General features: G+C 42.0%; 1 protein-coding gene across 1 annotated transcript in view; it reads left to right on the forward strand.

The window, feature by feature from the left end:
• The first annotated feature begins 13839 nt into the window (after positions 1-13839).
• COL25A1 (collagen type XXV alpha 1 chain) overlaps positions 13840-14631 on the forward strand; it is a 308714-nt gene continuing 307922 nt past the window's right edge. Inside the window, exon 1 of the mRNA XM_085309395.1 lies at positions 13840-14434. Coding sequence (XP_085165521.1) covers positions 14075-14434 — 360 coding nt within the window. The 5' untranslated portion in view covers positions 13840-14074. The remainder of the gene's footprint in view (positions 14435-14631) is intronic.

Consider the following 14631-nt stretch of genomic DNA (forward strand, 5'->3'; position numbering starts at 1 on the left):
GCTATTATTGGAGGCCCTGTGTATTGCTCACACAGCCCCTTTATTACGCACACCTTTTAAGAGCAACCAGGCATGATACGATCCTTGTTCTCTCTCACTCTCCTGCTGTAACTTTTCCATATGGAATGGTATTTTCTTTAACTGTTCCTTCATTGCACAATCAGCTAACCTTGTTTTCTCTCACTGGGGAAATAAAGGTTAATTGACCCTGTACAATTAGAGATTCATATGACAGGTTCGAGATTAACTAACAGATCATTGCAAAAAAGATGGAATGGTAATGAATAAACTAGAAACACCTTGAAATAGTCACCCAAAGCTAAAAGTTATGACTAGCATACTACCCAGGTAGCTGTAAACTCTGAAGTCACACAGACATCTTAGGAAGCTATTTACAGGCAATTAAAGCAGAATTCATATATGATAACTTGCAATATCCTCAAAATCTTGAATGCTGAGTGCATTCACTTTCTAAGCTATGGCTAACATACCCCCAGATCAGTTTTTTAAAAATTAGATTGCATTGCAAGTGACCTTCTATCCCGCTCTGATTTTTTTTTTCACTTTGTTAGCAATTAGTACCACAGAAAAGATGTCTTTAGCTTAGAACAGATTTTCAACTCATTTAACAGCCCATTGTTGGATGATGGCAATAAAACGCAGTCAGGGAATAAAGCTAAGCTGTTCATTAGAGGATAGCAATGCTGTTTATTATTTCTGAGATATGTAGAAATAGCATTATTTTAAGAAGGGCTTCCTTTCTATTCATTGCAGCACATACTAGCTATTACTTTGGTCCACCATACAGGTGGCCCCAAGTCAGAGGCACCAAGTATGTACGGAGATTTAACTTGAGTTCAGAGCACTTCCTTTTCATAACGAATCTACATTAAACTATCTGTTCCAACAGGACTGCTCAGCCTACAACCCAGACCAAACATATATTAGTTCTAGACCATAATTTGTGAAGCACTTCAGGTTGAAAGATACTGTAAAAACAGTTTATATTTTTAAAGAGCTCAAAAATGCAAATAAAAAAATTAKCCTTTATGTTAGTTTTAGAACAATATTCATATGGCTTCAGGCAAGTGTATGYTCCTTCTCAGATCAATCCAGAGAAATAGTTTAGGTCTCTGGATGGAAACTGGTTTAGAGGRGAAACAAACTGTGTCTCTTAAATTTACAGTGAAAAAGAGAACACTGTAAGGAACCATATGTCTGGCTACCTTGAGAGTCCTCAGTGGAGGGATAGGAGGAGTATTGTTAGAAGAGTGAGATATGGTCTGTGCTTGTACAGTCAGAGAAATAAGAAAATAGCTTCAAGAGGTGAGAAATGCCAAAGAAATAAAGTRGGTATGGTAAAAAAAAAGCGTTTAAGAGGCTTATTCTCCTTCAATATATTCCCTCAACTCCTATTTAATATTAATAGGACTTAAATAACAGCCCTTGGGGAAAGAACAGTGACCCTTATGTTTTTAAATGTTAAATGATCCTACAAAACTCAGAGCAGCGTAAGAGGTAGCTGAAAGAGATCGCTTAAGTTCTGAAAAAATACATAATATATCTGCATTTAACATTTAAAAACATAACTCCTTCTCTGGAGATCTTCAAGGCCTGCCTGGATGCAACCCTGTCTAACATGCTCTAGGTGACCCTGCTGAGCAGGGAGGTTGGACTAGATGATCTCCAGAGGTCCCTTCCAACCTTACTGATTCTATGATTCTATATAGAGTCAGCCAATGGGAAAATAAATAAGGCCAATGAAACAGAGGAAATAAATAGATAATTCATCTAGATCAGTGTATTAAAATCAGTAAGAATCATACCCTAAAGCCATGTAGCTTAATTGCCTTTAGTTGATCTCATTGACTTATACTAAGGAGCATTAGTATGTATACATAGGCCACGATAAAGAGCTGCTTTTCACCTCCACCAATGGATAACTGTGAAGATATATGAACGTGAGGGGGAATTTCTTCACTGTGAGAGTGACAGAGCACTGGACCAGGTTGCCCAGAGAGGTTGTGGAGTCTCCTTCTCTGGAGATATTCAAAGCCCGCCTGGATGTAACCCTGTCTAACATGCTGTAGGTGACCCTGCTGAGCAGGGAGGTTGGACTAGATGATCTCCAGAGGTCCCTTCCAACCTTACTGATTCTGTGATTCTATATGTGCTTTTGACAGCACACCACTGTATTAAGAATGTCCCTTCCCTCTCTTCACTGTACCGTGTGATAAATTCTGTATAGAAGGGACACATCCTTGTATGATTTTTCATATAGCTAGAAACAAAATAACTCAAGAGACAGCATCGTGAACATTTGTACTGAGCTATGATTTTGCTGGAAGTGTTTAGGAAGATATGATAGGTCAGTGTTCAATGGGTGTTAAGTAGTAGAGCTGTACAGAAATCTATAGGGCTAGGATGGTGTGGCAATTTAGCTGCATTCAAAAAGAAGATAAAATCTGCTAGAGAGAAAGATACTGTCCTTGAACTGCAGGGAAGATGAGACAGACTTGGGGGGGGGGAGGGAAGGAGAGATCACAGGAGCCCACAGGAAGAAACAACCAAAAGTGAAAAAAAAAAAACAGTGGGTGATTAATTTTGATGGGTCTCATCTCCTGTCTGAAAGAAATTAATACTTGTTAGCTTCAAATCTGGAATAAGTACATTCTGACAGATTCCTTTGTAAAGCTGATTACTTGAATGTTCCCTGATTCACAAGGGCATGAATGGCAGTAAAAGGAGGGTTACAGTAGTAAACCTGCCCGTGGCTTATCTACATTTCTCTGTCAATATATCTTTTCAAATCAGAATCTAGTGAAAAACAAAACAAACTAGCCTCTAGATGAAATCATTAAAGCAACGTGCAGCTCCCCYGAGAAGCAGAGCAGGAGTTTGGTTATCGTGAGTACTGAGGAATGAGTAGTCTGCAGCACAGCTACCTAAACAAGAGATTACAAAGACCCTCAGACTCTCACATCAGTCCAGGAAACTTTACATCATGGTTGTAGTTCATGAAATTTTACAGTTGATTTACAGTATTAGTTTTAGAACTCCTTACTCTTCCATAAGTATAGACTTTTCCTATAAACACGGATTGAGGAGAAGGCTTTGGAGTATTTTTTTACACATTGTAATCATATACAAGCATGCTATCACTTCAAAAAAATATATATATTTCCCCTCTCTCTCTGTCTCTCTCTGTGTGTGTATATATATATATGTAACTCCCCTGTTTTATTTTAAGCATATGGGCTGGTATTCCTGTGGGTAAACCACCTAAAAATTAGTTCCAGAGCATACACGTTAATGGAGACTCAAATAACTAAAACATATAGTACAGCTGATGAAACCTTGGCAGCAAAATATTTGAGCATTGCCAGAAGAAAGTAGATTCTCATCTTAACAGCCAAATTTTCTTACTCTTCTGATGACCCCTTTACTTTGGTCTTGGTAACTTTTAAGTATTTTTTACATTCTAGATTAATGTATTATTGCCTGCAGTCGTAACACCTAGGATTGTGATGCTGTCAAATTTCTTAAATTAATTTAGGGGCAGTTTAGCTTTATTCCTGGATGGGACATTTCTCGGGAGCCTGTCTGTAGTTCTGATGAGTCCCCTCTCAGTCAGTATGCCAGTCTGGCAGCCTAGTTTTTGACCATGCTGAAGTACCATCTTTTCCCATGTGGCAGAAAGCTGACAAGCACTTGCTTACATCCATTAAAATTCCAGGACACATTTTGTGAGTTACAGATGCCTATGGGCTGGCTTCCTGAGGAGAGCTGTTCTGATGCTGGATTTTATAACCATCACGAACTTCGTTGGAAAAGGTATCTTCACTTCCTTTCAAATCTGTTTTGCTAAGCATCTGCTGTGTTTCATATAGGCTATGGCTGAATTCTGTGGAAGAGAGCAATTCCTATGTAGGATTTACACATGACAGCAGCAGACAGAGCATTGAGGGGCAGACTTAATCCTCAGCTGTGCTCCAGCTGATATCAAAGAGCTTTTATATTTAATAAGTCTCAAACACTTATAATCACAGAGGACAGAAAAGTGCAGAAAAATGCAGTAGACCCAAAACATCCTCCAGAGCAAGAAGAAACAGAAAACTAAGAGCAAAAGATTCTTAAATGGGTATAGAAGTCCATATTCAATAATAAAGAAGACCTATACACTAATCATCTTATCCACCCTTCAGGGGGATAGTTCATCTAAACCTGATGTCAAGCAAAAAATCACTAGAAAGCTGAGTTTGGGTAGATGTGTGTCAGAAAGCAGACACACTAGACAGTATGCTGAGAGAGGATTTGCTCCCAAAACTGCTTTTCCTTTCTAGGAGAGCAAACCCCAAGTATAACAGACCACTCTCTGGAGAGCTTTTCTGCACTCTGCATTGCTGCTCACCCACCTGGCCTTCTATATCAAGCAGAAAATACTTCAGCTGCAGTGATCAAAAACATTCCCTTTCCTACCCCACCAGGGGAATGTTGCTCCCAAAGCCCACTGGGATCTGTTTCTGCCCTGTAACACAGGGACTGTTTTAATTTTAGATCCTAGCTGTCCTTAACCAGAAACAGTCAGAAAGATAAATCTTCTGAGTTTTTTTTTTTACCAATCTAGAACAAAACTTCCAGCTAGAAAACATTTTTACTTGAATATATTCCACATTTCCTTGCTACAAGACATTCCCAGCACCATGCAGAGGATAGTTTCCTTGTATTTAAAGGGCAGCCTTCTAGATCTTGACATCTGTTGAACCCAAATAAGATGGCTTAATCCCATCACACAATTAGCTGGCAAATCAAATGCTTGAAAATTCCTGTATCCTTTCAGTCCTGGTATCTAAATAGTAAGCATTTATGCATCACCAAGATAGACTTCTTCTGTTCTGTTACCCCTATCATAAGGCCCCGTCCCACTTCTTTCAGTCCCATCTCTGCTCCGTGAAGGAAGGACCTTTACGACCATTCCTTCAACTACATAAGCCATAGTACATTCGCCCTCCTCATATATCCCTCCAGATATTACTGCTTTCTGCATTGTCTGCACTCGGTTACCCTCCTGTCCCAGGTTCCTCCTTGACCAGCTCCCACCATTGTTGACACTTGCTGTAGATTGCAGATGACCAATTATCAATATATCCCTGCTCACCTATAGAAAGGAAGTGTCTTTCTCAAATACCCGAGAGGAGAGTGAGAAAGAAAGAGAGTTTAGCTTATGTGCAACTTTTAGCTGACTTTTATACAGTGTAAACTCAGAAAGATAAAGGAAAAGAAAAGTTTATGTTAATTTTTAAGTAGGTACTTTCAGTACAACAATGCAATTTTCTGGGAAGTGTACATGTTTTATTTTTATGTTAGGAGGAAGCATAGTATTGTAGTTAGGAATTAAGAAGCCATATAGAAAAGATCCTGGCCTAAGGAATATGACTGATACCAAGCTAACAGGCTACCTTATGGTCTCTCCTTTATGTCAGTACTCACTGAGCTAGAGCTGCATAGCCAGTGTTACTATCAAAGGCTTAAATTTTCTTAGAGGGATAGCAAACAGAGAAGACACAAGGGCTTAACTTTACCATTGACATAAAAGATGATAAACCTAGTCTAAAGAATATGGCAGCTACAAGAAGTCTATGACAGTAATTTGAAGAATCTGTGCTTCTGGAAGATGCAGTAAAGGTTCTGGCAGCTGGAGGCCTGACAGAGTCGAGATGATGCAGACATAATGCTGAGACCTGTAATCCCAAGCAGCCGTGCCATTTTATTATGGTTCATCACAGGAACACTTGTGAAATCTGTAGGGGATCTATGGATTCTTTAGCTGATAGTATCTCCTGACTGGCCTCCTTTATCTCTGTGCTTGTAGAAAGGAAAAATGTCCTAAACTGTTGTGAGCCGGGTTTCAGACACTCTACTGACCTCTAGATTCCTTTAGCTCTTCAGAGGCCATGCTCAGTGACACACACATTCTATAATTTTCACAATAAGGACTTAATTTTTGTCCAGATATCACAAATATCTTACCCCCTTCTCATTCTCTAAGAACTTCACATAGAAGAGGTTGCAACATTGTTTTTAAATTGAAACACCCCTATGAGAGAACTCTAACACTGGTATCTGGAGACAATCTCAACAGCTGACCATCCTGTGCCTTACAAACCACCCTTTCAATAGCTTTTATAATCATTTCTATTGCACAGTCTTCCAAGCATCAAGCTTTTTTTCTGCTTTCTGTCTGTAGAGAGAGAAAGTGAAGTCCAGAGAGTCAAGAAGCTGGGAGCTATGGAAAGACTAGTTGTCTTCATGTCTTCCAGGTCTGCAGCACACGCAGCAGTTTCAAGTGCATTGCAAGGAGAGGGTAGGTGGGCGATGCGACAGCTGGGGGTTCAGTAGGGATAAAAGGTTTGAAAAGATCAAGTTATCCTCTCTCCTCAGAATATGTAAGAAAGAAGTTAAATCCACAGCACACACTTCTTCACTACCTTACAGTAGCTCTGTTGCATACTTTTGATCATATACTTCCAGAACAGCTGACAATTTTCCTTGTTCTGAGCCAGAGAAATTAATGAGGATTAGTTATACTGCAGGTACAGGTGGGCCTTTTAAAGCTGAGTTTTCTGTTTGTTATTTTCCTGCCTGGGCTGTGATCTAGTTGGACATTTTTATCTCCTCAGTAAAGAATTGCTATGCTATACCTGATTTGAGCAGCATCAGGAGGAAAATTTTTTTATCTGGAAAACTTGTAAGAGCAAGCCACAGTTTTCCAAAAAACTTTGTTCATGTCCTTCAGAAGTAGATTAAAATCTTGGGCTCTTAATGGCACAGCATTTTGGAATTGTATCTTGAATACCTTGAGAAGGAACCAACATTGATAGAGGTAGTCGAATTAGGGATTAGTGTAGCCAAAATCTCAAAGAAGTAATAAAATTGAGATTTCTGTGGAATACAAATGTGATCTGTTCAAAATTTTGTACTTCATCCTGAATCTATCTCCAACAGTGACTGAATTCTGATTGTCTTTAGAASAGTAGGATAAAGTTACCTGAGGTCAATCATCCTTTGTAAAAGTAATGGCATTTAGTTTATGTTATAATATTATTAAATTCTATAAGATAGGAAAACAAATCTGAAATGAAAGTAGTTCTTACATTTTCTTTTCAAGATGCAACCCCTTGAGAATTATGATAGAGTGCTGGTGCTTGAGCTACTGACTTTTTAACAATTTGTTCAGTGATGCTGCTCTTTTCCCTCAAATATGATTGCCTGGGGAGGTAGTAGTGAGTATGTAGACATCTGTGCCCAGACYTCAGTGAAATAATGAGACATTCAAGAACTGATTGAAAAAGAGGAATCTTCCGAGCCCCCAAGAGTGTGCCTGCTTCAGGTMTAGCAACATAAAATAAAAAGCTCAAAAGCATTGAGGAATCATTGCTAGCATCAAGAAGGAGAGCTGAAGGTAACTGGGGGTACTGGACATCCTGATAAGTGTTTTCACTTGTTACCATCATAGTAATTTGACAGAAAGAAGAACACAGTCCCCAACAGAGTTATGAAGGTCAGTTTGAAATGAAGCACTAGTATCTGAATACACGGTGATTGTAGAATATATTTTATTCCAGATAGATTACTTGGAATATACTTATTCAAAAATAAAAAAGAAACAACAACAAAACCCCCAAACCCATCAGACTTCAGTTATCTTTAAAGCATTTAGAAGACACTGTAACAAAAGAAAGAATGCCTGCTAACTCCCTCACTCTATTAAAATCCAYACTGTGGTTTTTCTTCTGCTTGCTTCCTGGCACCTTCCTTTTAGTTTGGTAAAGTAATCACACATACTCTTTCTGTCTCCTGCCTTTTTTGATTCCTGCTTGTTGGTCCCATGATAACCCTCTCYGTCCTTGCTCCAATGTCTGTAGGTAACAGAAGGTTCAGCCCATTATAAGGATGCTCAGGGTGTTCATTATCTGGATTATAATGACTGCCATAAAGGTATGACTGCTCAGGTCCTGTGCTCTTCATAGTTACATTTTTTTTTAACTTCTGCTTTTGTGTTGGGACATAAAAAATATCCTCAAAGTTATTATTGTCTTTTTCAGAGGTTGTTTCCACTATGATCTCTCAGGAGTCTACTCTTTCTTGTAATCATTAATCAAAGAAATAAAATTRTTCCTTAAATGTAACTGCTTCTGCATACAGAAATTATTTAGTAATGACCTCACATTAAAAAGATAGGAAAAAAACAATCGGGAAATTGAAATAAAATAAAATTTTGGAATTAATAAGATGTAGAAAATTTCCAAACTGTATCATTTGCTTTTTGTGCTGGATCCTACATCTTGATTCAACTCAGCATTTCTATATCTTTCAGATACTCCAGCACATGTAAAAGTTTACTTATGTGAATAATCCTGTTGATTAGGATCAGACTTCTCATGTGAGTAAAGTTATGTGTTAATAGAAGACTTTTTAATAGAAACCTTGTCCTCATAGTCTTTTGCAAAGACCCATGAATTCCAGTGGTGTTTATTTATATACAAATAAATAAACYAGGGAACCAAGGGATACTAATTGGCCTGGAGTCAGAGCAAGGAAGTCTTTTTCAGGCTGAGGTTCTCAAGTCTGGTCTCCTCATTCTATTTCTGATTATGGTKCTCCACTCAATAATCTTTTGCCAGRACTTCCCAAGCATCAACTGCATTTTAAAGCAAATATTTGAAGCTATGAAATTTCTAAGATAGTAACTTTATCTGTTATGGAGTGTTTTGTAATACATTCGTATGAACAGTGCTCATGAATTTGAGTAAAAATGATATACTGATTCTGAATCTTATCTTGAATCAGTCAGTTTGTAGGTTTAGGAGTGCTGGTTTCATCATGTTGAAAAGGGAAATATGTTAAAATCCAGATGCAATTTTTTTTTTTTTTTTTTTAAATCAGGTTTGCCAAAATACCAGTAAGGTTATGGAACTAATAAACTAAATCCTATGCTCATGTGACTCAATTGCCTCTAGTCTGAAGATAAGTCTGACTTAAAGATCCAAATATATGAAGTGTTTGTACAGTAGATGTGAAATGAGTATATCTAAGTATTAAATCACAGGCAAGTGTTATCCATCTGCTAAGTATATTAATGTATTGCATCATATATACTGTACTTTAATATGCTTATGTTAAATTTAAARTGACAGAAGGCAATCAATTTGGATATTTAAAAATGAAAGGCTTTTCTATGTTTTTCCTCAAAAAACAGTGAAGTAGCTTGTTTTCTGCTATTTTTTGTGATTCTATACTATCTTGGCAGATAATATGAGCASTTCATAGTATCTGACATACAGAATGACAAGAGAGCTGAGAGAGGTGAGGTAAATCGCAGAAGTGCTAAATTCTGGTTCCACACCATAGTTTACTTATATAAATATACAAAAGTTAAGGAAAAATCTGATTTCAGGCATAAGATACATTGTAATTTAGAGACTGACCTGAGTAGGGATGAGAAGAATGGAGGAAGCTTCAGTAGACTGAAGATGCGATTCAAGCCCATGCATAATTAATAATACGTAAACTCAGTTTGAAGTAGGAACGTTGGGAATATAAGATTTTAACTCTACCTTGCTTTGTGTACGATCATTACTAACTATTTAGGCTTTTATCGTTCCATATGTTACCTCAGTTCCAAAGCAGAGTCACAGACTCCAATTTTCACTTAACATTTAGTCTGTATCTTCTGCCTTTCATGACTATTTATATGAAATAGTTCATAAACCGATTATGACTTGTAGTTTTTGCAGATGAACACTTATTTTTTACTGGTCTGTTCTTGCATATTTCTAATCACAAGTTTATGTTGTATCTGGTAAAGAAATCCTGTTGTGGATTGGTCAGCCAGAATACGGTGCACTGTAGACATAAAAATATGGAAAGAACTCCAGACACTAGTCCTGTCTGGTGGAAAATTGTTATCTGCAAACACCATCCACATCTTCAAACACAGACCCATGAAATGCAAACAGTAGCATCTTGTGTCAATACCTTTGGCCTGGTCCATAAGATCTGCTTAAATGCGGCACTCAGAGATTTGAATCTTCAAAGTGAGAGCACTCCCCTCCTGGTGGGAAGCTTGGTTGCCTTAGGTCTCTGTGTGTGAGCACTTCAGCAGACCTTATTTAAAATTCTCTTCCTTTTTTGCTACTGTTGCTGCAGATCTGTGATTTCTTATACTCCACCTGCACGTGTTAATGGCCAGCTCAATATATCCAGGGTACAGTTCTTACTTCAAGCTGTATTATTTCAGCTACCAGATACAAAACAGGTATTTTAAACATTTAAAGTATTTTGTAACCTGTACTTAAGTGGTATATCACCTTAATTGTGACCAGCAGTGTCTGAAACACAGTTCCTGCCTGCAAGCAGTTAAATCACTGTTTGCTCAAGTGAACAGCCATCTGTTTTACTCCTGGAGTAGGAGTTTGACTCCTTAGACCTAGTTATTCATATAATTCAATAAATAATAAATCTTAATCAATAAAAAAATCTGCAAAATAGTGGGGGAATTTTAAGAAAAAAGGAAAAGCAGTTTTCTCATTGCATGAATAGCATGTTAAAAATTACTGTATAAATCTGCTTTCAATCTTAGCTATGATTCTAATCTATTGATGCCACCTTAGCTCTGGCATCATCATAGCTACAAAATAGAAAGCAGGCTCCCTGACATAGGAGCACCCCCGGACTCTCTCCTGCCTCCTACTTGTGGAAAGAGCAAAAGCAGCAAGATTGTCTTGTTTTCTCTCTAGTTTATTGTGTTTATATGGAGTAAGTATATTGCAAAGCTGTAGGTTATCTGCTTGATGGTGTCAAGCAACTGAACAGAGATGGGTACAGCTGTGTAACTCTCTCTATTCAGGTGGAAGCGACCAGAGAATTTATAACAGGTAAACCAGTTATGTTACATTTTTCACCTACACTAACAGATCCTGCGCTAGATTTAATGAGATTGTATTTAATTTACCTTGCTGAAGTGGATAAATATGCCTTCATCAGGAAAATCAATAGAGTTTTTTTTCTGTAAGACTAGGACTACTAGCTTCTATTTTCAAAGCATCTCTGGTGTCTGTCTCACAGAAAACATTTGTGAGCAGAGATTATTTATTCTCAAATTTTGTCAATATCAAATACTTTCTAAGCATTCTAACAAACTTTTAGATGGCATATCTTTTTCAAAAACAAGCTTTAGTAATAAAGCTTAAGTAAATTGGAACTAAGAGGAAAATTTGACACTATCTTTTTTTCTTTCACTACTCTTCTTCAGGTTTCCCTGAGTGTTGAGGATAGGGGTGAGCAGGCGTATACACAAGGAACAGGTAAGTGGTTTCTGAGGGGAGACACAGCAGGGAAAACATTTGTGACCATGTCTGTAGAAGTGTAATTACCCCATGCAACAAAAAACATGAAAACTATGTCTTGGATATTTTTAAGTTGCTCTTGCCTGGTTCGTGCTTTAATTCTGGTATAGCAGTGTTTTCTGTATGTTCCAGATAGCCAAAAAATAAAGGTTTCTTGTCAAACTTCTTTGGAATAAGAAACACCTGGCATGAGATTGCTGTTTAGTATGGAAGCAGCTGTGCATCTTGTCCCACAGAAAMATGATGATCTGGCTCATTTGATGGTCTTTAAAACAGCAAATTTATGTAGATCAACAAGGGACTTTCCATCTTAAGTTATTTCACTTCTGGTGTGGAGTAAGTCTTGTCTAAAGCAAATGGAAGCATGATGCTAGGACAGGAAGACAGTTGGACAGAAAGACTGCTTTGGCCAAGCAGAAGATTGAGTCAGGTCAGATGTCAATAGAGGAGTGTATGGGTGCCTGGGGTGTATTTCTGTATGGAGTGTTGAAGCAGCAGGAGAAAGTCTGTATCTGCACTGAAATAACAAGAACTGATCTTTCCATCTGCAGGTCTCAGGAGAAAACTTCCCGCTGGTGTAGATGAGGCAGTGCTGGCTTGAGTACAGCACCACAGTGCTCTCAGCAGCCTGCCTCAAATGGGCCCTTTTTGATGGTCTCGGCTATCCCGCGTATAAAGTGGAGAGCATAATCACATCCTCTGGGTGTGCAGCTTTTCTTCASTGGATGTCATGACAAACTGGGGTGAGTAATGGCATTGGAGACTAGCAGCAGGGGGTAATGTTAAGTGCTGCAGCTGGCGCCAGTGGTGCTCTGCGCTGTGCTGGCCCGTGCCCCRCACCACAGCAGCTTGGGTACTGCTAGTGATACGCATACCATGATCAGCGGGCCTGTTTATACACCAAATAAGAGCATGTGGGTATTATTTGTTTCCCTYTGTCAGATTATTCATTCCAAAAACCATGTCGTCTTATTGCCAACAGATAGTCTGCGAGCAAGTCCTTGCTTTGGAAAGAGCGGTTGTTGTTCACAAGTCCTGAGCACAAGGTATGTGAGACTCGGGGGACTTTGCTTGCAAACTCTTCATTGCAACCATTAACTGTTTATTGTGGATCATCTAGGGCTGTGCAATCATTTCTTCCTCTTGACTAGAGTCCATGAAATGATTTTTTTTTCTCCCCTCCTTTTTAGGAAGGAGAAAAACAAATTACAAACAATGGYGTAGCTGTGAACTTCTGGTACTCTTTTTCCAATGACTAGGCAATTCTACTGAAACACAGAGCTTTAGGGATTCTTGGTTTTGTGACAGTTGCTATTGCTTGAATACTTCAAAACAATAGGTAATAAAACTCTGCAAATTTGACTCCACGAGGAAATTTGATTCATACCAGCACTCTCAGTCTTACCTAAGAAGTGCCATAGTTGGTCAGTTCTCTTTCTTACCCTGAGAGTCTTTACATCTGCTAAACTGTCAGTGGAAGCATTTGCACAAGTAATGCAAAACAGAGCAAGCTGCATGTTCGTTCAGCCTGGCCCTGGTTGGAGAAGTTTCTAGCTTGAGAAGCACAAGCAACTGCACACGCAGTGCCCTGCCTCAGCGGGCCTGCGGTAACACCACAAGAACCGAACTGCAACAGACAAATGCAGCACTGCACTCGGGGGAGAAGAGACGGCGGGGAAGTGAGCAGAAAACGAGCTTTCCTGGCAGCCACGCGTGTAAAGAAGTAACTTAGTAAATAAACAGAATGAAAATTAGCTAAAGAGAATGACTCCATAAGCAGAGGGAAGCGCAGCTCTCTCGAGCAATGCGGGGTTTGTGCCTGCTCCCGCCCTGAAGGGAGCCCTCATTCCGCGGGCGCGCAGGTTCGCGGAGGAGGCGCCCCCGCAAGCACGCACGCACGCCCATCCCCTGCGCGCTGCCAGCAGCGCCAAGGCTCGGGGCGCCGCGGCGAGCTCGGCGCCCGCGCCTCGGACCCGGCGACCGGAACGCCGCGCCGCGCCGCGCCGCGCCCCCTCGCTCGTCAGTCCAACGGCCCGCGCGCCCGGCGTACGTTATGCAAAGCAGCGCGCGCGCGCCGCCCCCGCCCGCCCCTCCGCCTAGGTGAACGCGTTATGCTAATGAGCGGGGGCGGCGGCGGCGGCTCCGCGCCGCGGCTGACAGCGGGGCAGAGCGGGCGGGCTCGCGCGCGCGGCGGGGGACGCGGCTGCCGGCCGCCTGCCTGCCTGCCTCGGCTCCGCTCGGCTGCCGGCCGCCCGCGGGCAGGTGGAGGGGGAGCAACAAGTCCCGCGGCGGGGGGAGCGGCTTCCCGCCCCGCGAGCCTCTCTGACAAGTGGCAAAACGTTCGCAGAGCACACTAGCCCGTCCAAGGAGCGGGCGGCTCGCCCCGCGCCCACCCTGCTGCCGCCTTCTGCSCGGCCGGCGCCGCGCTCCCCGCCGCCCCCTGCCGCGGGCTGCCTCGCCGGGCGCGCCGGGGAGGCTGCCCGTGAAGGCTCCGGTGCGCGCCACCTCCTTGCCTTGAAAGTGTGTGACCCGGCTGCCGGCTCTTCTATTCATTGCGGGTTTTTTTTTCTTTTCATTCCGCCTTTTCACTATCTTATCGTACTTTATTATTATTATTTTTGTTGTTGGTTTTGTTGCCGCTGCTCGTTCGTAAACTAATTGCCTCCATGGGGGGCGGAGGAAAGGAAATAAAAGCTGCCGCAGCTGAAGGGTGCAAAAGCATGCTGGGGAAGAGCCAAGAAGCCAGAGGACGGGATGGCAGCGGGAAGCCCGGCTGCGGCGGCGACCGCTGCCCGCGCCGAGCCGGGCCGTACAGCTCGCCGCTGGCCGCCCTCCTGTCGGCGCTGGCGGCGGCCTCCTGCGTCTACCTGGGGGTGCGGACCAGCGACCTCCAGGCGAGGGTCTCGGCCATCGAGGGCGCCCGGGGGGGCCCCTCTGCCGCCGCTGCGCTCCCGCCGCTGCCCGGCTTTTCCCTGGAGCAGCTGAACGCGATGATGCAAGAGAAAGTGGAGCGACTCCTCGCCCAGGTGCGCGGGACGGGTGTGTGGGGCGGCGGTGGGCCGGGCCGGCGGAGGGCCCGGCCGGCGGCAGCTCCGCGGTGGGAAGGTGGCAGCGAAGCGCAGCGGCTCTGCTGAAAGGGAGCCCGCATGCCTGGCGGCGGGGCCGGGGAGCCGGACTGGAGGCGAGGGCCCGGGGGCAACGCCAGCTCGGGGGGTGTCGGCGC

The sequence above is a fragment of the Rhea americana genome, unplaced genomic scaffold (assembly GCF_003343005.1).
Source record: "Rhea americana isolate MKP2758 unplaced genomic scaffold, rheAme1 scaffold_106, whole genome shotgun sequence".
Classification (NCBI taxonomy): Eukaryota; Metazoa; Chordata; class Aves; order Rheiformes; family Rheidae; genus Rhea; species Rhea americana.